Source organism: Oncorhynchus gorbuscha, linkage group LG23 (assembly GCF_021184085.1).
Source record: "Oncorhynchus gorbuscha isolate QuinsamMale2020 ecotype Even-year linkage group LG23, OgorEven_v1.0, whole genome shotgun sequence".
NCBI lineage: Eukaryota > Metazoa > Chordata > Actinopteri > Salmoniformes > Salmonidae > Oncorhynchus > Oncorhynchus gorbuscha.
The window spans coordinates 25163060-25187039 of record NC_060195.1 but is presented as its reverse complement, the minus strand read 5'-3'; the positions used below and the strand labels follow the sequence as shown (position 1 = coordinate 25187039).

The following is a 23980-nucleotide window of genomic DNA, read 5'->3' as shown; positions in this document are numbered from 1 at the left end:
AAGAGTTCAATCTTGGTTTCATCAGACCAGAGAATCTTCTTTCTCATGGTCTGAGAGTCCTTTAGGTGCCTTTTGGCAAACTCCAAGTGGGCTGTTGTGTGCTTTTTAGTGAGGAGTGGTTTCCATCTGGCCACTCTACCATGAAGGCCGGATTGGTGAAGTGCTGCAGAAATGGTTGTCCTTATGGAAGGTTCTCCCATCACCACAGAGGAACTCTGGAGCTCTGTCAGAGTGACCATCGGGTTCTTGGTCACCTCCCTGACCAAGGCCCTTCTCCCCCGACTGCTCAGCTTGGCCGGGCAGCAAGCTCTAGGAAGAGTCTTTGTGATTCCAAACTTCTTCCATTTAAGAATCATTACTTTTTTGGTACCTTTCCCCAGATACGTGCCTCGGCACAATACTGTCTCGGAGCTCTACGGACAATTAATTATACCTCAATGGCTTGGTTTTTGCTCTGACTGTAAGACATTATATAGACAGGTGTGTGCCTTTCCAAATCATGTCCAATAAATATAATTTACCACAGGTGGACCCCCAAGTTCTAGAAACATCTCAATGATGACCAATGGAAACAGGATGTACTTGAACTCAATTTTGAGTCTCATAGCAAAGGATCTGAATACTAATGTAAATAAGATATTTATTTTTAGTTTTTTATACATTTGCAAAAATGTCTCAAAACCTGTTCTCGCTTTGTCATTTTGGGATATTGTATGTAGATTGATGTGGATTTATTTAATCAATTTTAGAATAAGGCTGTAACGTAACAAAATGTTGGAAAAAGTCAAGGGGTCTGAATACTTGTATAAGCTAAACAACATGACTTTATTTGAGTGAACTATTGTGAATAGCCTAACTATCTCACTCAACGCTTTAGCTAGCAAAATAGCGTAGAAGCTATTGGCTGGCCTGAGGGTCAGCAAACTTGAAATGTGATCATGTGTTTCACTTTGTTTACAAGACATGGTTCAAGGTGGCTTACAAGATAAAACAGCATGCATCTAAAATGACATTTTAAAAAAGGAGCTTAATACACAGTCATAAGCACCACTTGACATTTTAGAAGAATTATCAATGTATAAGTTTTAAAAATATCAATATTTATTGAATTGACTAATAACCATTAGAGTACAGTACAAGCAGTGCAATTGATTCCACATACTGGAATACAAAACAAGGATACACATCTGAATGATTCAGTGAAAGTTTCAACTTTCCCAACAGATGGATATTAGGTCCTTCAAAAAACCTGCATCTTTCACAGACATTTTTTTTCATCCTGTGATGACAGGACCACAAGAGCTGGATCAGCACAGTCTTGGGTCACACCTGTCAAAATACATTGGAATTTGATAACCATTAAAACAATTATAAAACCCATGTAGTACCCAGTTAGCTATCCATTGGCACTTTAACCAAAATAGTAATTAACCCTTTATGAGCAAAGAAATGCTGCCCTCCATTGGCTAAAGACAAAAAAACATAAGGACGTTCCTTTGACTTAAATTAAGCACTGTGAATCAATGAAAATGTGTAGGCCATATCAAAGTATGTGCATGTAAACAAAATGCATCTGTAATAAGAGAATTAGTAAACTCACCTTAGTTGTCCCGATGCCATAGACAAGAGTTTTCCTCCTCATAGGAACTTGTCCTCATCTTGGTCCAATGAATCCCTGGCGATCCATTAACCAGCAGGACATAGGAAGAATGTGTCATAATCTATCAATTTCGACAACTCTGTGGAAAGTAAGAGAACATTTTTTTAATTGTCATCCAGACAGATAAAAAATGTTTCCCAGTGAAGTGGAATAGGCCCAGGACTATTTCAATGATGCATGTATTGTAACAAACCTGATATCCTATGGACTTTCAGCTGGAATTCTAGAGCTCGGAATACCCTGGAGATTCCCAATGACATAGAAGACACAGCTAAGGTATCCAGCCTATTTGTTCACCAAGGGCCCGATTCCAACCCAAGTTAAGCACGTGTAAATGGAACATAATTCCCTTTCTATGCACCTCTCTCTATGCGTATTCTGAACTTGAATATAAGCATGAGAATAGTATTCTATTCACCTACTATTTGTTTTGGGTGGAGATTGAATAAATGAAGGTGTGGCGGAGGTGTGTCAACAGATACGCTGTATTCTGACCTTAACTTAATTCCACCACTTTTATGCGTGAGGAAACCATGAATAAGGGCTAGCAAACCTACAGGTTTCAATTCGAAAAAGCATCCACTTAAATTTTTATTAGAAATAACATTGACTGTAATTTACAACTTAAGAGCTAGGTAAATGAGTAATCTGTTTGGATAAGGGAATTGTAAATATAAATGACACTCGGTTTAGATATATTTGACCTTATAGTCGCTGGAGACAAATGTAAAACAAGTCATATGGCAGAAAACTGAAGCATATCAACTTTCCTACTGTAAAGTTTATAAAATGCTGTGCCATTATGCAGAATTTAAATTGTACGGCATTTTGACTTGTAGGGATGGCCACTTAAATGTCTTAAACATAGGCTACCCAATCTTTCTCAGTTTCCTACTTCTATCATGTTAAATGTTAGCCACTACTAGTATCGATCGTCAGTAGGCCGAATAACACATATTCAACTGCCAATTTACTGATAGTTCCCTTCAGTTGGTTTAACCTACATTATCATTCCATTTAATGACATTGTTTCGTTTACCTTAATTTGCTTCCTCTGTAAACGCCGTCATGACCATGTGGTTGTTGCTGAGGATCATTAGTAACAGTTGATTATACACACTACATAACCAAAAGCATGTGGACACCTGCTCATTGAACATCTCATTCTAAAATCATGGGCATAAATATGGAGTTGGTCCCCCCTTTGCTGGTATAACAGCCTCCACTCTTCTAAAAAGGTTCTCCACTTGATGTTGGAACATTGCTGCGGAGACTTGCTTCCATTCAGCCACAAGCGCATTAGTGAGGTCGGACACTGATGTTGGGCAATTAGGACTGACTCGCAGTCAGCATTCCAATTCATCCCAAAGGTGTTCGATGAGGTTGAGGTCAGGGTTCTGTGCAAGCCAGTCAAGTTCTTCCACACCGATCTTGACGAACCATTTCTGTATGGACCTCGCTTTGTGCACGGTGGCATTCTCATGCTGAAACAGAAAAGGGTATTCCCCAAACTGTTGCCCCAAAGCTGGAAGCACAGAATCGACGAGAATGTCATTATATGCTTTAGCGTTAAGATTTCCCTTCAATGGAACTAAGGGGCCTAGTTCGAACCATGAAAAACAGCCCCAGACCATTATTCCTCATCCACCAAACTTTACAGTTGGCACTATGCATTCGGGCAGGTAACGTTCTCCTGGCATTCGCCAAACCCAGATGCGTCCGTCGGACTGCCAGATGGTGAAGCGTGATTCATCACTCCAGAGAACACGTTTCCACTGCTGCAGAGTCCAATGGTGGCGAGCTTTACACAACTCCAGCCGACGATTGGCATTGTGCATGGTGATCTTAGGCTTGTGTGCAGCTGCTCGTCCATGGAAACCCATTTCATGAAGCTCCCAACTAACAGTTATTGTGCTGAAGTTTCTTCCAGAAGCAGTTTGGAACTCGGTAGTGAGTGTTGCAACAGAAGACTTTTATGCGTGACACGCTTCAGCACTCAGTGGTCCTATTCGGTGAGCTTGTGTGGCCTACCACTTCGTGGGTGAGCCGTTGTTGCTACTAGACGTTTCCACTTCACAATAACAGCACTTACAGATGACCGGGGCAGCTCCAGCAGGGCAGAAATTTTACAAACTGACCACTTTGAAAGTCACTTGATCTCTTCAGTAAGGCCATTCTATTGCCAATATTTGTCTATGGAGATAGCATGGCTGTGTGCTCGATTTAATACACCTGCCAGCAACGGTGTGGTTGAAATAGCCGAATCCACTAATTTGAAGGGGTGTCCACATACTTTTGTGTGTATACATACAGTTGAAGTCAAAAGTCAACCTACACTTAGGTTCAAATCATTAAAACTTGTTTTTCAAACACGACACAAATGTCTTGTTAACAAACTATAGTATTGGCAAGTCAGTTAGGACATCTACTTTGTGCATGACACAAGTCATTTTTCCAACAATTGTTTAGACAGATTATTTCACTTTTAAATCACTGTATCAAAATTCCAGTGGGTCAGATGTTTACATACACTACGTTGACTGTGCCTTTAAACAGCTTGGAAAATTCCAGAAAATGTCATGGCTTTAGAAGCTTCTGATAGGCTAATTGACATCATTTGAGTCAATTGAATGTGTACCTGTGGATGTATTTCAAGGCCTACCTTCATACTCAGTGCCTCTTTGCTTGACATCATGGGAAAGTCAAAAGAAATCAGTCAAGACCTCAGAAAAAAAAATTGTAGACCTCCACAAGTCTGGTTCATCCATGGGAGCAATTTCCATAAGCCTGAAGGTACCACGTTCATCTGTACAAACAATAGTACGCAAGTATAAACACCATGGAACCACGCAGCCGTCATACCGCTCAGGAAGGAGACTCGTTCTGTCTCCTAGAGATGAAAGTACTTTGGTGTGAAAAGTCCAAATCAATCCCAGAACAACTGCAAAGGACCTTGTGAAGATGCTGGAGGAAACAAGTACAAAAGTATCTATATCCACAGTAAAACAAGTCCTATATTGACATAACCTGAAAGGCCGCTCAGCAAGGAAAAAGCGACTGCTCCGAAACCGCCATAATAAAGCCAGACTACGGTTTACAACTGCACATGGGGACAAAGATCATACTTTTTGGAGAAATATCCTCTGGTCTGATGAAACAAAAATAGAACTGTTTAGCCATAATGACCATTGTTATGCTTGGAGGAAAAAGGGAGGCTTTCAAGCCGAAGAACCCCATCCCAACCGTGTAGCACAGGGGTGGCAGCATCATGTTGTGGGGGTGCATTGCTGCAGGAGGGACTGGTGCACTTCATAAAATAGATGGCTTCATGAGTAACAAAAATTATGTGGATATATTGAAGAAACATCTCATGAGAACAGTCAGGAAGTTAAAGCTTGGTCACAAATGGGTCTTCCAAATTATACAATGAACCCAAGCATACTTCCAAAGTTGTGGGAAAATGGCTTAAGGACAACAAAGTCAAGGTATTGGCGTAGCCATCAAATGCCCTGACATCAATCCTATAGAAAATGTGTGGGCAGAACTGAAAAATAGTATGCGAGCAAGGAGGCCTTACAAACCTGACTCAGTTACACCAGCTCTATCAGGAGAAATGGGCCGAAATTCACCCAACTTATTGTGGGAAGCTTGTGGAAGGCTACCCAAAACATTAAACAATTTAAAGGCAATGCTACCAAGTACTAATTGAGTGTATGTAAACGTCTGACCCACTGGGAATGTGATGAAAGAAATAAAAGCTGAAATAAATCACTCTATTATTCTGACATTTCACATTCTTAAAATAAAGTGGTGATCCTAACTGACCTAAGACAGGGATTTATTTTTACTAAGATTAAATGTCCGGAATTGTGAAAAACTGAGTTTAAACGTATTTGGCTAAGGTGTATGTAAACTTCCAACTTCAACTGTATATATAGCATGTAGGCTAATTAAATCATTATGGAGCAGAGCAAGCCATAACTGTTTCAACCCAACAAATGGCGGAACACTTGGCTGTATCACAGTTCAATGGTTAGTGCAGGCAATCGATAAGGGTATAACCTACTATTGTACACTATTCTCCCTATTATAATGTGCTTGAATTAAATGTATTAGGAACCCCACCTGCAAAGCCTGTTGCACACCTTCATAAGGTAAGTCTGAATATCAGCTACTGAGAAGTGCGTTGGAAAGTCGTGTGTAAGAAAGGCGTCATTTCCTAAATCGGAATCGGGCCCGTAGAGCTTTGGAACGGAGCTCTAGCATTCATTTCATGGAGGAATAAAGACCTTCTGGATGTAATACATATATGTTCAAAGACAGATATATAGTCTATTCATTACTCTACCAGATCTGATTGATTTAATATATTTTGGGGGACCTAAGAGCTACTTGAATATCAAACATGAGTGGCTAGCAAATCCAATTAATATGAAGAATACATTCATCAAAATCTAGGAATTAATTTTAAGGTGCTTAAAGAACAAACCCTGATAACGTTTTCTGTACCACAGCAGGTTACTTACTGTGGTTTCATACCCTACGTTTTACCTGATTTAATTAAAAGTACTTAAGGTCTAATTCATTTCTATATAGAAGGGTTTATTAGATGGATATATTACACACAGTTTACTGAAAAACAATCAGTTTAACTCTGTTCACCAAAAATACACAAGACAGAAGCATAAAGATATATCCTTGTTACTGAAATATTTGTGGTTCTACAGTAAAATAGAAAAACTGGAAAGCTTTAGGTAACATCTGTTTACAGAATTTGAAGTAGTTGAGAAGTGAGAATATGTAATGGTTAACAACTATAACATAATGATCATAGTAATGTTACAATTATTTAATAATCAAACTAAATGGGAATAACAAATCAAACACTACAACAAATAGCCTATATTTCAGTAACAGCAGTGAACCTTGAATACTTAAAAAGTGTGACCTAGTCCTTATAGTCCAAAATAAATACTGTGTGGAGATTCCCCTTTAAAACCAAATGGTATTGGGCAGATTTGTCATATACTTTGGTATAGTACAGGGGCAAGTAAGACATGTATGGGCAAAATAACTTAAGTTACCTTTAAACTACTTAGATGCAGAAAAGGACGTCATCAAGTTCACTGCAATTGACTACATGGCTAAATCAAACAAGGGGTCCCAAATTAATAACACTCCAACTTAAATACAAATATTTTAAAACAAAATGTAATTTAGTTACAACACATTAAAGTAAATATAACAGATCTACGATAACAAGCAGAGACGTATTAAATTAATTTTTACAGCATCTTGGCAAAATATAAACAGTGGTCCACTGCTCAAAATTAAATCATCCAAAGGAGTAGTCCTATTACTTGTGGTGGATGGACAATGGCCATTTAGAGCTAAGTTATTTGAGAACTTTGGAGTGATGACATCTGCCTTCTAGAGCTCAGTAGTTGCTATGGGGTGAAGACATCTGCCTTCTAGAGAAAGATCTGTAGTTGCTATGGAGGTGAAGAAAGCTGTCTCATAGAGAAATGTTGTTGCTATGAAGGTGGAGACATCTGCAGTTGCTATGAAGGTGGAGACATCTGCCCCCCAAATAATCTGTAGTTAGTTGCTAGATGGCCCTAACGTTGCCTATTTGGGTCAGCCTTGAATAGAGAATACTGTAGTAACTTTCCTGTCTGAACCACTCGGGCTGAGTTCAGTCACTCTCGTACCATTATAGAACGCTTGGTGGGAACTATGTTATGAGGGTGTAATCATTTTTGCTAAGGGAGCGAGGCTGCTTTGAGTAAGATTTGCTGGGGCTCTAGTAAGCGCCATCGTACCCCCCCCTACCGTAACCACCACCACCTCGGGTGTAAGGTGCGCTGGTTCTGCCCGAGTAATTACCTTTCATGGGGCCATAATTAGATGACTGGTCGCTATAGCCACCTCCAAAATCACTGTAGCCGTTCCCACCGTAGCCACCCATTTGGTCACCATAGCCTCCACTGTACCCCACGCCGTATCCACCGTCACTGCCTCCATAACCTCCTCCATAGCCACCACCGTATCCATTTTGAAACCTTCCTCCCCTCCCGCCACGGGTGCCAGCAGCCTGCATTTCTTGCTTGGTGAGGGCTTTTTTCACCTCTACTTTATGGCCATTTATATGGTGGAACTTCAGTACCACCGCTTTGTCGGCAGAATCATAATCTTCGAAATAAACAAAACCAAACCCCCTCTTCTTACCAGTTTGATTATCGCTAATAACCTCGGCCTTCTCGATAGTACCGAACTGAGAGAAGTACTCGTTCAGATGTCCATCCTCTATGTCTTCTTTCAGACCCCCGATAAATATCTTCTTAACCTTAGCCAAAGCCTCAGGTTTTCCCGCATCCTCACGTGCCACTGCTCTTTTCAGTTCAACATTGTTGCCGTCCAGGGCATGAGGCCGGGCGGACATTGCAGCGTCTGCCTCATCAGCAGTAGCATAGGTTACAAAACCAAAACAGCGAGACCGCTGTAGTTGCTGGTTCTGGACAACTACGCAGTCGGTCAGCTGGCCATACTGTTCAAAGTGTTTACGAAGACCACCGTCAGTGGTGTGAACATTTAGTCCACCAATAAAGAGCTTGCAGAGTTGATTTTCCATCTCGCTTTGATGCAATTTATATGGTTTTGTCAACGCAGACTTTTGACAGTGCTTCTTTTGGTGTCTAAAATGGCGGACGTAGACAAATGGTTGGCGTCGACGTAATGCTTACACGTCTACGAGCCTCCTAGGGGCGAGCTATTGTAAATTGATTACCTCCAATAGAACTACATTCTAGCAAAACGTTACCCATTTTGCAGCTTTCCATAATCATAAGGACCTAATGATCGGGCACATTGGAATAAAATTTGGACAGGACAAACTAGAATACAATGGTATGGACTAGTTTACATTTGGCAAGGTATGTAGCAAAGCAAAAAGGTGTTGATAGGCTTTATAAACTGGGTGGGTCAAGCCCTGACTGGCTGACAGCCATGGTATAACCAGACAACGCAGAGTACCTGGATACAGCCCTTAGCCATGGTTTATTGGCCATATACCAGACCCCTTCATGCCTTATTGCTTAAGTATAGCTAATGTACTGGAGAAAAATAACAATCCTCACTGCTATCCAATCAAATTAGATGTGAGACAACCAAAAATCCCACATTGATTAGGATAGACCTAGTATTAGAAAAGACAGCCTTTGGTAGTGTAATGTCTTGCCTCCAATCAGGTTTGTCACTCCTCCCTCAAGGAGGACTGGTTGTAGACAGCGTAACAGGAAATTCTGGAAGGTCTGAAACAATTGTATTTTTTTATGTGTGAATGTAGGCCAGTTTCACACGTGCCAGATTAGTCTATTCCTGAACAGGAAAGTAACCAGTGATGGTGTTTCATTCTGTAGGGTGCGCAACCGCTTCATGACATAACCGATCCCGAATAATCCTCTTGAAAACAAAATGCCATATGGTTAAATTGACAACATTAAAAACTTTATTACAGGCAAAGGAGTGAGACTCAAGAGTCAACTAATTCAGGATTTTAGTAACATTCCACAACTGCATTGATTTACAAGGTATTGAACAGCACATATTGGACGGAGAAAAGCATTTAGGAGGTAACCATTAAAAACAATAACCATAGTTCTTTCAATTCCTCAAAACACTGACAATTTTATGATCTTAAACCACTCAAGCATTCATGAAGATTGCTTTAAACTCCATTAATACCCCTGAGTTTCATGTTGCAAAGCAATTTGACTTGTTATTAACCTTGCTGGTACTAAGGACAGAGCACAGGTGTCAAACTCTTTCCACAGAAGGCCGAGTGTCTTAGCTCCTCCCTTGTACTTGATGAATTAAGGTCAATAATTAGTAAGGAACTCCCCACACTGAAGCCTAGGGCGTAATTGAAAAGGGGGGGAAAGTCTGGAAACACTAGACCCTCCATGGAACGAGTTTGACACCCCTGACATACAGTATCATAGGAAAGTCTTGAAGCAGGGACGTTAACTACAATTTAATAATAAAAAAAAAGTGTTTAAAGAACCACGAAACTACATCGACAAGTCATAAAGTTGAACTGGTAACAAAGTCCATAATGTCTTTAGTAACGCCGCCTAGGGACAATGGTGTAGTCCAGATGGAGGGAGTAGGATAGGGTTAAATCAGGGTGGGTGAGGGGCACGAGTCCTTTTAAATTGGAGCAACAAAGAAATAGGGCACTCTGGCCCGTGTGTAAATTCAGTTCATTGAATCAGAAATTATGAACATTTCAAATTGGGGTTGAGAGGTCAACGGCATCTAATAACCACCATATCCACCCCTGCCATAGCCACCGGCACCTCCACGGGAGTACGGTGCAGCGCTCCTGCCTGAATAGCTACCCCCCTTCATTGCACCATAACCGGAAGACTGCTGACCATAATCTCCGCCAAAGTCATTGTAACCGTTCCCACCATAACTGCCCCCCATTTGATCGCCATAACCTCCTCCGTATCCCCCTTGGTTACCGTAACCACCTCCGTTGCCGTATCCTCCACCGTAGCCGCCATCGTTTCCTCCATAGCCACCGCCGTAGCTGCCGTAGCCGCCACCTCTTCCGCCGTCGTAGCCATTTTGAGACCCCCTCATTCCTCTCCCACCACGGCCACCACGACCACCGGCTGACTGCATCTCTTGTTTGGTGAGGGCCTTCTTCACCTCCACTTTGTGTCCATTGATGGTGTGGAACTTCAGCACTACCGCTTTGTCGGCAGAGTCATTATCTTCGAAGTAGACAAAGCCGAATCCCCTTTTTTTGAAAGTCTCTTTGTCGCTGATGACTTCGGCCTTCTCAATTGCGCCGAATTGAGAGAAATAATCATTCAGATGTTCGTCTTCAATGTCGTCTTTCAGCCCACCAATGAATATTTTCTTTACTTTGGCGAGTGCCTCTGGCCTACCAGCATCTTCCCGTGCAACGGCCCTTTTTAACTCCACGTTGGTACCATCGACGACATGTGGCCTGGCGGCCATGGCTGCGTCGGCCTCCTCCGCACTTGAGTAGGTTACAAAGCCGAAACAGCGGGACCTTTGTAGCTGCTGGTTCTGGACCACTACGCAGTCGGTTAACTGGCCGTACTGCTCGAAATGTTGACGAAGGCCATCGTCTGTAGTCTCGACGTTCAAGCCACCGACAAATAGTTTGCAGAGTTGGTTCGTCATGATTACTAGCAGAGTTGTTTTACAGCAAATAAAATGTAACCTGACAAAATCGCATCGCTTTAAAAGAAGCTACCGGCGACGCAATGACGTCTGGCGTAGGTTTGGAAATACGTCAACAGTTCTGATTGGTCGTTCCCTTCAAATCCCACCTAATTTTATTCAAATTTCCGTTCTCATCATTTGTAAATTCTTCCTTCTCGTTTCATACAATCTCTTCATATGCAATGATCTGAATATCCATTATCTACTTAGCTTTACTAATCCAGGTCTTTATTCACATCAGTACTCTGGCCTGACATTCATGTCAGTTCTGTTCTAGCACAACACTGCTGTGCGCATTCAAAGCAGTATTGATGCCAAATACTTTTGGTTGATGCTCATTTGTGGACGACCTTTCATTCTGAACTACATCTGTTACTCCTTTGTTCCCCCTAACCATTAAAAGACTGGCATTGAATATTCAAGTGTAAAAAAAATAGGCAACTTGAATACATTCATTCAGCAGACACTCTTATCCAGGGGGTCTTACAGTAAGAATAGCATAAACTATAACGAGAGCAGTAATGTTTTGTACATTAACATTCGAGGACAAAAACATCTTACCTTCAGAAGAGTATATATTTTTCATACTGGTCCACTGTAGGAATTTAACCAAAAACCCTGGCTGTTGGAAGCACCATGCTCTACCAACTGAGCCACATGGGATTAGTGAGTGTGAAGATGTGAATACATTACAGGACATGCAGATAATCCTGGCAGTGCTCAGCATGCCACAATGCTGTTGAATTTGCATATATAATTTATTTTGCTAAGAAAATAGTCTCTTTCCTATCCATTTAGGATTGAGGTATAACACTACAGATGCCACGCAATATAGGCCCATTTCAGTATTAAGTGGCTTTTGAGATCTGAAAACATCTGCCTAAATTTAATTTGAATTAACAGTACAAGTAAATGTGCATCAAACTGCATGAGACAGGCAGCCCAATTCAGAGCATTCACATTGAACTGCATCTTTGGAGCTCAAGAGGTTGAGATTCACTGTACTTAAGATCTAATGACTGCTCAAAATAGCAAATTAGTGGAGTAATAGAATTGGGCTGCATGTCCAACGTTCAGTAAATGTAACTTGAACATTGGAAAACCTACCATACAATACTATTGCCCTTCAAACCCATTGCACATGTCCCAATAAAACAATGTAAATCTTTAAAAAAAATAGTTTTATTTAAATTGCAGCAAATTAAAAGCATAGCACAAAGCCACCATTGGTGTCCATTTTTCCATAGTTTGCAATGATCTAACATGCATGACCCACTTTCCTACAATGGGTAAGAACAGAATAAGTAGTCAATCACGTCACCCTCCTAGATTGACTAGAAAAAACCCACTGGCAATTATTGAAACCTGGTAAATACAATAAAGATTTTAATGCACACATTAGGCAGAATGTCCAGGGGTTCCAAATCACCCATGGAAGTGGGACAGCCTTAACTGTAATCCCCCAGTCCTGAAGGAAACCAAGGCTTTGCCAGATTGGTGTCCTGGCAGTCAGGTCACCATGGCTACCTGGAGGAGAGAGGAAAAGGGTAAAGAATGAGACAGTGCAGATAAATACATCAAGCCAAGTCAGGAGGTAACACCATGTGCCATTCCATATATTTGCATTAATGTAGGAAGTGCACTTAGTCTCCTCAGACCATTATTTTAGATTATTTAGGACCAAGTAAGTGCAGTAAAATCCCCTCTTAAAAGATGCATAAGGCAAAAGACCAACTACTGATAAATGCAAAAAACGATCAATAAATTAATCCTAATCAGTACAGTTGAGTACCATTTCAAATCCATATCTTTAATACTTGACCAACACATAGTGAAGACAGTTTGATTTACATACCTAGTTTGCTGATGTGATCCTAAAGAGATATTTCAGAGTCCTATGACAATCGACCCCAGGTATAGAACAGGGTCCCTGTATAAAGTCAAACTGCTACTGCTATGTTGACGTACTTGGATAACAGTATGAACACCTAAATGTAGGAATCAAAGATAAATATGAGAGCCCTCAGGTCCACAAGTTAAAAGCCAGTTAACTTTATGGAACAATATGTTATTGCCAACCAACAAAGCCTCCATGCATTGGTCATGGGCAAACTTAACCGCAATCCATTCTTCACCCCCCTAGCTGGGAAGAGCAATGGAAGAAACGCCATGAAGCTAATATTAAATATATATAAAATAAGTCACATAATATAACCAATCAGAAGTAGACTTAGAGGGATAGTTCGGGATTTTTACGAGGCCCACTACTTCTCCATTGATATGAACTTGTAGATACCATTTATATGCACCTGCGTGCAGCTTGAAGGAAGTATTGGCGCTCGAAAGTACCAACTGCCTTCATACTGGACGCTGATGATTACAAATGGTATACCTTGATTTGACTTTGGGGAAGTAGTACAAGCTGTCAAAAACACGAACTATCCATTTAAGACATCCTGGTAAAATGAGTAAAATAACTAAGTTTGTTTAACTTTTTATTTAAAATGAACATACATATGCATACCAATGCTTAACAATTGTAGTTTGATCTTCAGACAGATTATACAATATACATGAGATATTGCTGAAGTAAATGAAAGGAACATTAAGCTGATAGCGGACGCTATGTATGTGTGTTGGGAAATTACTGTGACGTACTTCGTTGATTTACAAAACATTGTCAAGAATGAAACGTTTAAACTGGATCCGCCCCACCACCTAAGCGTCACCTAAAACCTATAGGCTAGTAGTGGATAGAATACAAATTTACATCAGAGTCATAGCTAATAAATACAACTCCATAGCACATGCGTCCCATTCCCCAAACATTGAAAAAAAGATTAGACCCCAGGGAAATTCGGAACTAATTTCTTAAAATGTAGATAAGAGAAAATATAGTATCAAACAAAACAATCCTTGACTAAACTCAAAAACGAATGTACGCAAATCTAAAAAAAAAAAAAAAAAAAAAGCAAGCCAACTAACGACAGCTACACGCCCTCAACTTCGAACAAATGATAAATGGGTTTTGCAATCGAACTTTTCTTACAGCAACAGCTGGTCGTGCTAATCAGGTTCTGGGTCGGAAGTCATCTTCCTACCTGTTTGGTTTTGAGGTCTTCTTAATGATTAGGTTTCACAGTGTCGGCATTTTGCCAGTACTTTATGGCAGATGCCCGATGACTGAATTTTTTTTAGTTCGGTTTGAGGTCGTCCGATCCGACGGTTGAGGGTGTAAAAGACATTTCTTTGCAAATAGTCTGTCGTAGCCACGGGTTTAGTAGCCGCCATAAGCCCCTCTGTTGTAGCCACCCGCACCGCCTCTGGGGGCGTATGGAGCGGGGCTCCTACCGGCATAGTTGCTGCCGCCTTTCATGGGCCCATACCCGGAGGACTGCTGGCTGTACCCACTGCCAAAGTCACTGTAGCCATTGCCGCCACCATAACCTCCCATCTGGTCGCCGTAGCCACCTCCGTAGCTTGCACCTCCATAACCACCGCCATAGCCTCCACTTCCGTAGCCGCCGCCATAACCGCCGCTATTGCCTCCGTAGCCCCCACCGAAACCGCCCCCGTAGCTGTCGTAACCACCTCTGCCGCCACCGAAGCCATTTTGTCCTCCTCTCATGCCTCTCCCCCCTCTTCCACCCCTGCCGCCACCACCAGCTTGCATCTCCTGCTTGGTGAGGGCTTTCTTCACTTCCACCTTGTGCCCATTGATGGTGTGGAACTTCACAACCACAGCCTTGTCGGCCGAGTCGTTATCTGTGAAGTGAACAAAGCCGAAACCCCTTTTCTTTCCGGTTTCCTTCTCCGCGATTACTTCGGCCTTCTCGATCTCGCCAAACTGGGAAAAATAATCATTCAGATGTTCATCTTCGATGTCGTCTTTCAGTCCACCGATGAATATTTTCTTAACTTTGGCGAGTGCCTCGGGTTTACCAGCATCTTCACGAGCGACCGCTCTTTTCAACTCCACGTTGGTGCCATCAACGACATGTGGCCTAGCCGCCATTGCTGCATCGGCCTCCTCCCCGCTCGAGTAGGTAACAAAGCCGAAACAGCGGGACCTCTGTAGCTGCTTATTCACAACCACAACGCAGTCGGTCAGTTGACCATACTGCTCAAAATGCTTGCGGAGCCCGTCATCGTCGGTATCTACGTTCAATCCACCGACAAAAAGTTTGCAAAGTTGATTTGCGGCGTCCATTTCTTGACAAAAAATACTGCGTAGCTAGCTCGACAGAAAACCTGTATCAGCAAAGCTTGGAGGTAGGGAAATGGCGGCCAGGCGGTATTTATAACAAAGTTATAGTGACGTCAGACTACAGCAACATCACCGTTACGCCCCTGACATTGGAGTTGTTCAGGAGGGTAGTAAGGTTGAAGCAAAACGCTGCGCAGATGATCGGATCTGTCGATCACCACAACTTCCGAAGTACTCCTTTCAATGTCATTCATATACAGGGAGGATTAGCGAATTTACGCAGCCCCTAGTAACCCGTTGATTGTTGTGAATAAACTGATAATCTTTTGTTCTTTTGAGGGTTGGAAAGTAATTTTGGAAATAGTTTATTTTAATTGTATAATTAGTATCTTATTTAAATCTGTAGAACTTGACTTTGTTTTTTACATTTGATTTAACCTTTATTTAACTAGGCAAGTCAGTTAAGAACAAATTCTTATTTACAATGACAGCAAAAGGCCTCCTGCGGGACAGGGGCCTGGGATTAAAATAAATAAATACAATATTAATATAGGACAAAACACACATCACAACAAGAGAGACAACACAACACTACATAAAGAGAGACCTAAGACAACAACATAACAAGGCAGCAACACATGACAACAACAACATGGTAGCAACACAGCATGGTACAAACATTATTGGGCACAGTCAACAGCACAGAGGTCAAGAAGATCGAGACAACAATACATCACACAAAGCAGTGAATTTCGACCACCTATTCACATACTTTAAGCAAATTCCCCTCCTTGTATAACCCTACCTACATGTACAAATTACCTGACTAACCTGTACCCGCACCAGTACCCCCTGTATAGCCTCGTTATTGTTATTTTGTTGTGTTACTTTTTTATTCGTGTTTTATCTTTTACTTTAGGTTATTTAGTAAACATTTTCTTAACTCTATTTCTTGAACTGCATTGTTGGTTAAGGGCTTGTAAATTAGCATTTCATGGTAATGTCTACACCTGTTGAATTTGGCCCATGTGACAAATAAAAATTACTTTTGTTTTCTTTGTATCCCTTCAAATTGCTTATATAAATTGCAGTGTAAAATGATACCCCAAGCCAGCTTCCAACCAGCTATTGTATGGTTAAAGACTGTTTAGAGTGCCTTGATGTCTGAAGCATTAACATTTGAGAGAGAAAAAAACAATAACAGACTTTTTTTTCACCTTTATTTAACCAGGTAGGCAAGTTGAGAACAAGCTGTCATTTACAATTGCGACCTGGTCAAGATAAAGCAAAGCAGTTCGACACAAACAACGACACAGAGTTACACATGGAGTAAAACAAACATACAGTCAATAATACAGTATAAACAAGTATATATACGATGTGAGCAAATGAGGTGAGATAAGGGAGGTAAAGGCAAAAAAAGGCCATGGTGGCAAAGTAAATACAATAGCAAGTAAAACACTGGAATGGTAGATTTGCAATGGAAGAATGTGCAAAGTGGAAATAAAAATAATGGGGTGCAAAGGAGCAAAATTAATTAATTAATTAAATACAGTAGGGAAAGAGGTAGTTGTTTGGGCTAAATTATAGGTGGGCTATGTTATACATTTAAGCTTAATAGTTTTCCTATGACGTTAGTGAAAAACATTAGCCTTTAACTTTGACATAATCTAAACTGCATTTGGGAAAATGAAGAAAAATAGTAAAAGGCAACAAACTATTTATTTTCAAGGTGCACTATGGAGCTAGTGCATAAAACAAAAGTCATAATTTAATAGCATATAACCTTTACATAATCTAAAATTGAAATGATGCTGTTCCTGATGTAAATGGTTAGACTGATTGGATGTATTTGCACAACAACAGAGGTAGCGTCTGTGGTCAGCTCCTCAGACAATGGCATGGTATGCTGCTGCTCATTTGTGTTTGAATTGGGAGGCCCCTATTCTCTGGAGATGTTAAATCGAGGCTTTTGGTATCACCAGTGTTCAAACTATTATTTTCACTGATGAGCAGCCTTCATCATGTGCATCATCTTCCTCAGGTTGATTTAAGTTCTTCTTATTATTTACATTGACGGCCTACCGGGGAACAGTGGGTTAACTACCCTGTTCAGGAGTAGGATAACATATTTTTACCTTGTCAGCTCAGGGATTCAATCCAGCAACTTTTCAGTTATTGGCCCAATGCTCTAACCACTAGGCTACCTGCCGATATTCAGCTTTTACAGCAATATTTCCTTGTCAAACAATTATTTTAAGACTACATGAGTTAGATCCAGGCTAGATGGTAAGAAATAACTATTTCTTTCAGCTTATGGTTAGAATATAAAAATCAAGCAGAATATCAAAGAATAGTAATACTTCCCTCTAGTGGAACACATTTGGCAACTCTGCAACAATAAGAGGCAGTACAAATTAGATAAAAGTATATCCGATCTGCTAAACCTACTAAATAAGTATAATAGTAAGCCTTCATGATGAGATTATTAAATTATTTTGGAGTAATTACATGTAGCTAAAACCAGTTGACAAAGTGGCACAGGGTTAACATAGGTTTTGTTCTTATATGAGGTTTGTGTGCTACTTTGATTTAATTTTAGTGTTTGGTCCTGTAGTCACTATAGTCTGAGCTTTAGTGGATTGCAATAGTTTGGAAGATTGGACATGATTTCAGTATGAGGTGAAAGACTGCATATTCCGTTGAATTTCCACCACAACAGGGGATGTATCCCTGGACATGTTTCAAAGCTTATGTCACACCCAGAGATGAATGTGAACGTGTCTGGTGCTCAAACCACCTCGAGCACCAAATCAATAGGCATAGCCTACATTGTTTACCATGTCTGTTTGGCTCAATGACTTTATCCAAATGCCTAGAATAAAATACGATATGTTAGAAAGACAATGTAAGTATTGTAATCGTGTTCATATTAAGTAAAACATGCTTTTTTAAAGCCAAGAAAATGACACATTGACACAACTGAGAGAATAACATCAGATTATTGGATAATATAATCATAGCAATAAACATGGTGGACTGTATTATATGTTCATAACATTTTCAAACACACGTTGTGCATTATTGACATAAAGTATTGATCCTTTTAAAAAGGCAGAGCAACAGACGTATGATTATCTGTCGCGATATTTGGCTTGTGGCTGGAGCTGGATCAGAATTCAAATCGTGTTTCGTAAATGGTGGAAAACCTAATAATATTTGAGGTGTGGTGTCTCGGTGCCCTTTTTGACCGCATGTGGAAAGGTATGCTAACAAGCTAGGCTGCAAGCTAAACAGTTTGACAGTTATCCTCTTCAAATATGATCACTTACAACTTTTCGGAGGATAACTGTCTTTGTGCAATCAACAGTTAGCTTGCAACTTTGCAAGCTAGCTAGCTAACCGTGTCCCCAGGCTCGATTGCTAGAGAGACAGCCGGCTGGTGGACGAGATTACAAGTTTAGCTAACGGAGCTAGTGAACTTGAATATCAGGAGGGAAAAAAAGCTTGATATCGTGTTACTAGCTAGCTATGAAGCTTAGCTTGTCAGATAAACAAAACAACAACATTAGATCAAATATGTGTATCAGTTGTATGTTTCATTGTTCACTAGAAAGCATATGTATACAATCGTTTTATCCAGTTTCGTGCCTACTGAAAAGGACCCAGTTACTGAGTCCAAGTTATAGAGCAGTTACTGCTAGCTACAACCTTTATCTATTGTTCTCTCAACACGGTTTAGCTCCAGGTTTGTCTTTCGTTCACCATTAGACTAATATCTATTTGGCATCCTTGTTTGTTCTGTTCATTTAAATCAGATATTGTAATCACAGAATAGCCCACATGCGTTACATAATTGAACAACTATCCCACCTAACACCATATGAGCCATTGCTGGACTTAATGGGTGTCCCACACCTTCCTTAATAAGTGTTCCTGTTAAGTTTCTCTCTTTTTGCTTCTCTTCAATTGTGAACGATGTCTACTTCAGGAGATGATTTTGATCCAGCGACTACAACACAAGTTGAAAGAAGAAGAATGTGCGCTGCAGAAAGCAGCACAATATGGCCTTCAGCTGCTGGACGGGCAGCTGGATCTGCAGAACAAGTTGGATGAACAGAGGATAGAGATTACCAACAATGTGGAGGTGATAATTCACACTAGGCAATTACTGACATCATTAAAGGCAGCTGTCTTGACAGTTGATGAATAGGCTATGACAGAAGCAGTATAACTCATTACAAAATAAGACAACTGCTTTACATAAAAACTACTAATATGAATGGTGTAATCATCCTGATATTGCATGACAGGAATCTTGTTACTACTGATATTACAAGAATGTTAAACAGGGTTAAGATGAGAACACAGATAGAGTGGGTTGATGTTAGAGGTATGACTATAGTCTCGTGTGTGTCGGTTCTCAGGCCCTGAAGGAAGAGAAATACTCTCTGCAGGAGAGGGATGAAAAGCCGTGTGCTGGACAGCCTGCGCTCCGACTACGACTTGGTCAACAGCCAGCGGAGGCTGCAGTGGGAGAAACAGGAATCCATGCTGGAGAGGAACCATGCTATGGAGCTCAATGAGTGCAAGATCAAGGTTGGGCTGCCAGTGATGTGGTTTGGGTTACCTGTACATCTCTGTACACCATTTGCAGTATTTGGGGGATATGCTGAATCTAGATGAGGAAGAATGAATGCAAAGTTAATTGTTGTGGAATTCTGCACACTGAAATCATCTCTGCTAAGGACATCACAAGTTGTTTTTGAGTCAATTTGTTTTCCCTGACAAGACATAGTGTGTTTGGCCGTAGGTGGAGAAAATGAAAGTTGAATTGGATGAGGCGCAGCTCATTGAGAAGCAGCTGAAGCATAAACTGGAGCTCCAGACAGAGACCCGGAGGAACAAGATGGAGGACCTGCGTTTGGTCACAGAGCGGACTCATGAAACCATGTCCTTAGAGTTGATGGAGTTGCAGGAGGAGAGGATGGAGCTGGAGGATGCTGAGGTGAACAAAATATTTAATATTACACTCTGTAAAGACCCATAAAGACTCAGGATAAACAGAAAAATAATTTGTTCATCCATAGCTGATTAAAATCTTGGTAAACAATGATTACATGTGGTACAGTATAGGTAGCCATTTTCTTTTTGTCCACTCAGGCCACCTTGGAGCAGGCACTTCAGGAGGCCCAGTACAAAGACCAGCATCTGGAGCTGACCAACACAAACCTTCAATGTTAACTGGAGCGAATCACTGAGAAAGAAGAGCATGAGGGAGAAGCTGTCTTCTGCTTTAAAGCCTTGGAGTAAAATAATAATCTTTTAGCAGTTTAGGATAAGGCTCAAGGTACTAAACGATATCATAACCGTCATCGATAAAAGACAGTATTGTGCAGCCGTCTTCATCGACCTGGCCAAGGCTTTCGACTCTGTCAATCACCGTATTCTTATTGGCAGACTCAATAGCCTTGGTTTCTCAAATGACTGCCTCGCCTGGTTCACCAACTACTTCGCAGACAGGCCCACACCCGCCCGCCCGACTAGCATCACTACTCTGGACGGTTCTGACCTAGAATACGTGGACAACTACAAATACCTAGGTGTCTGGCTAGACTGTAAACTCTCCTTCCAGACTCATATCAAACATCTCCAATCCAAAATCAAATCTAGAATCGGCTTTCTATTTCGCAACAAAGCCGCCAAACTTACCCTAGTAAAACTGACTATCCTACCGATCCTCGACTTCGGCGATGTCATCTACAAAATAGCTTCCAATACTCTACTCAGCAAATTGGATGTAGTCTATCACAGTGCCATCCGTTTTGTTACCAAAGTGCCTTATACCACCCACCACTGCGGCCTGTATGCTCTAGTCGGCTAGCCCTCGCTACATATTCGTCGCCATACCCACTGGCTCCAGGTCATATATAAGTCTATGCTAGGTAAAGCTCCGCCTTATCTCAGCTCACTGGTCACGATAACAACACCCACCCGTAGCACACGCTCCAGCAGGTATATCTCACTGGTCATCCCCAAAGCCAACACCTCCTTTGGCCGCCTTTGCTTCCCGTTCTCTGCTGCCAGTGACAGGAACTAATTGCAAAAATCGCTGAAGCTGGAGACTTACATTTCCCTCACTAACTTTAAACATCAGCTATCTGAGCAGCTAACCGATCGCTGCAGCTGTACATAGTCCATCTTTAAATAGCCCACCTACCTACCTCATCCCCATATTGTTTTGATTTAACTTTGCTGCTCTTTTGCACACCAGTATCACTACTTACACACCATCATCTGATCATCATCATCTGCTCATCTATCACTCCAGTGTTAATCTGCTAAATTGTAAATACTTTGCTACTATGGCCTATTTATTGCCTTACCACCTCATGCTATTTGTACACACTGTATATAGGCTTTCTTTTTTTTCTATTTAGTTATTGACTACGCTTGTTTATTCCATGTGTAACTCTTGTTGTTTCTGTCACACTGTTTTGCTTTATCTTTGCCAGGTTGCAGTTGTAAATGAGAACTTGTTCTCAACTAGCTTACTTGGTTAAATAAAGGTGAAAAAAATATATATATATTATGCATGCGTTACACTAGATTCATAGTCATTCATGCTAACGACACTATTTGCCTGCTTTAGAAAGCCCTGGAGGCCAACGAGATCTCCAGATTCAACTGGATCAGGTGTTGCAACAGGCACAAGATCCAAACAGCAAGGGAAATTCTTTATTTGGAGAGGTAGGTGCAACATTTCTCTTTAGCTTGAGGACAAGCGAGCAGCGATTAAGAGACAGTTGATCAGTAAGAAAGTATGGGATCCTTCAGAAGCAGCATGTGATTTCAGAACAACATCTTCATCATATAAAGGTACAATACAAAACACTTTCCCTTATGTTTCCAGTCAATCACCCCTCGTGACAATGTGAGACTGAACCAGAGGTGCATTTGGGATTGATCTGCTTTTTCCTCTTGTTTTTTCCCTCCGGGTTCAGATAGCCACAATGATGCAGCTGCAAGGCTCCAGGGCAGGCCCTGCTCACTTGGAGCGCCTTCAGTCCATGCTCTCAGAGAAGAACAGTGAGATAGAAGCTCTCAAGATCAAACTACGTCACCCAGAGAAAGTAGAGGTGATATCCTCTTGTTTGGGGTGACTTTGATAAAAATCCATAACACTACAACATGTGATAGGACAACAGATTCACAGTATGAAGTAATTGTGTAGTTATGTCAATTGTTGGTTACTTTGTCTATGCAGATGACATTGAAGGCACAGCCCTCTTCAGCCCCAGTGGAAATGGACAGTGGGGACGGGACTTACTACACTGACCTGAAAATCCAACTTTTGAACTCTATGAGAGATCTCTGGTTTTAGTGTAGAGTTAGTATTTACATGCTGAGTGGATGAAGGCCTTCAGTTTAACTCATAAACGGTCTGCATTTAAGGTTTACTATACAAATTGGAGCTGTCATACCTGCGTCAGAGTTTGATTGTTGTGATGTTTGTGTGTGTAGGAAGGATGCAGAACGACTGGGGGATGAGTTGTTCATGCAAATAATTAAGTCACTCTCAGAGTCAAAGAGCACTGGAGCTGGAGAGAAAGCTATTCAGTGTAGTGAGGGCCCTCAAACAGCCAGAGTGACAACATCAAGCTGCAAGTAAAAGTGGAATAGTTTAGGTGGAAATATGAGCCCAATGGTAAATTTGCCTATATAGTGACATTCACTTGAACACAGGTGCAGTGATTACTTACATATTTCAAACATTTAGACAATAGGTAAGAGGTATTAATTCAATGATGTTGTGTTTTTAGTAGGGAATAAATATCTTATTCAGAAGCGCAACTGCGAGAAACTCCTTATAGACATGCCTAGTGACCTCCCAGAGGTGAAGAAAGAGGAGCCCATGGTCCTGGAGATGGAGCTCCCCAAGCACATGAAAGAGGAAACGGAAGCAGAGGCCCACCGTTACACCCCCCCCCAACAGCCCCAAACCTAACCCTGCCTTGCCTGGAGACAGCAAGTGTGTCTGCATCTGTGAGGAGCCCCCAACCACTATCCCCAACCCCCCCCATGTCAGTGTCCCATGGTGCTGCAGACCCTGGTCTGTCCTCCGCTGTTCAACTTTGGTTTCTTGGTGTTCTTCCTGGGTTTTGTTCGGGCTCTCACCACTCGTCCACCACTGCCTACCCTTCCCCTGCCTTTTGGGAGGGCTGTCACAGGAAAGAGTATTCACTGTTTTGCACTGATTTAACAAGTGACATCAATAAGGGATCATAGCTTTCCCCTGGTCAGTCTGTCATGGAAAGAGCAGGTGTTCCTAATGTTTTGTACACTCAGTGTATATTTTAACAGTTTGTAAATATATTAATACAATTACCAGAAAATATGCATTTGAGTCTGATTTAATCTCATTTAAATTTTCAAATGAAATATTTGGTGAGATGCTTTTTAACCCCTATCTGATATCAAAGCAGTCAATTAGCATTTTTTTAATGTATTGTTAAATTAGTCTATGGGCAGTTTTGGGAAGTGCTCTATCATCACTTAGTACTTAGATGATAACTAACACAATGTCACACACAACAAGGAGACCCATTGAGAAAGTTTTTTTAGTTGTATAGTCATCATATATTAAGCCAGAATTAAATTATATTGCACAAAAATATAAACGCATCATGTAAAGTGGTACGATGTTTCATGTGTTAAAATAAGAGAACCCAGTAATGTTCCATGCGCACAAAAAGCTTATTTCTCTCAAATGTTGTGCACAAATTTGTTCAAGACCATGGTGCTTGCCTACGGAGCTGTGAGGGGAACAGTACCTCCAGGCTCTGATCAGG

General features: G+C 41.1%; 3 protein-coding genes and 1 pseudogene across 4 annotated transcripts; 1 reads left to right on the top strand and 3 right to left on the bottom strand.

Moving 5' to 3' along the window:
- Nucleotides 1-1079: 1079 nt before the first annotated feature.
- Nucleotides 1080-8971, bottom strand: LOC124010810 (heterogeneous nuclear ribonucleoprotein A0-like). Its single transcript, XM_046323487.1, has 3 exons — nt 7547-8971; nt 1601-1739; nt 1080-1329 (listed from the first exon to the last, which is right to left on the bottom strand). Exons 1-2 carry the CDS (start codon nt 8289-8291, stop codon nt 1687-1689), a joined length of 798 nt encoding a protein of 265 aa, XP_046179443.1. The 5' UTR covers nt 8292-8971; the 3' UTR covers nt 1080-1329; nt 1601-1686.
- Nucleotides 8972-9144: 173 nt separating this feature from the next.
- Nucleotides 9145-10955, bottom strand: LOC124010809 (heterogeneous nuclear ribonucleoprotein A0-like). Its single transcript, XM_046323485.1, has one exon. It carries the CDS (start codon nt 10877-10879, stop codon nt 9977-9979), a length of 903 nt encoding a protein of 300 aa, XP_046179441.1. The 5' UTR covers nt 10880-10955; the 3' UTR covers nt 9145-9976.
- Nucleotides 10956-12085: 1130 nt separating this feature from the next.
- On the bottom strand, nt 12086-15206 carry LOC124010895 (heterogeneous nuclear ribonucleoprotein A0-like). Of its 2 annotated transcripts, none has more exons than XM_046323662.1 (2): nt 12777-15206; nt 12086-12448 (listed from the first exon to the last, which is right to left on the bottom strand). In XM_046323662.1, exon 1 carries the CDS (start codon nt 15129-15131, stop codon nt 14199-14201), a length of 933 nt encoding a protein of 310 aa, XP_046179618.1. In that variant the 5' UTR covers nt 15132-15206; the 3' UTR covers nt 12086-12448; nt 12777-14198. The 2 variants fall into 2 exon arrangements, with proteins under 2 accessions (XP_046179618.1, XP_046179619.1); XM_046323663.1 differs by having other exon boundaries at nt 14023-15206.
- Nucleotides 15207-18143: 2937 nt separating this feature from the next.
- Nucleotides 18144-20595, top strand: LOC124010837 (annotated as a pseudogene).
- Nucleotides 20596-23980: the final 3385 nt, after the last annotated feature.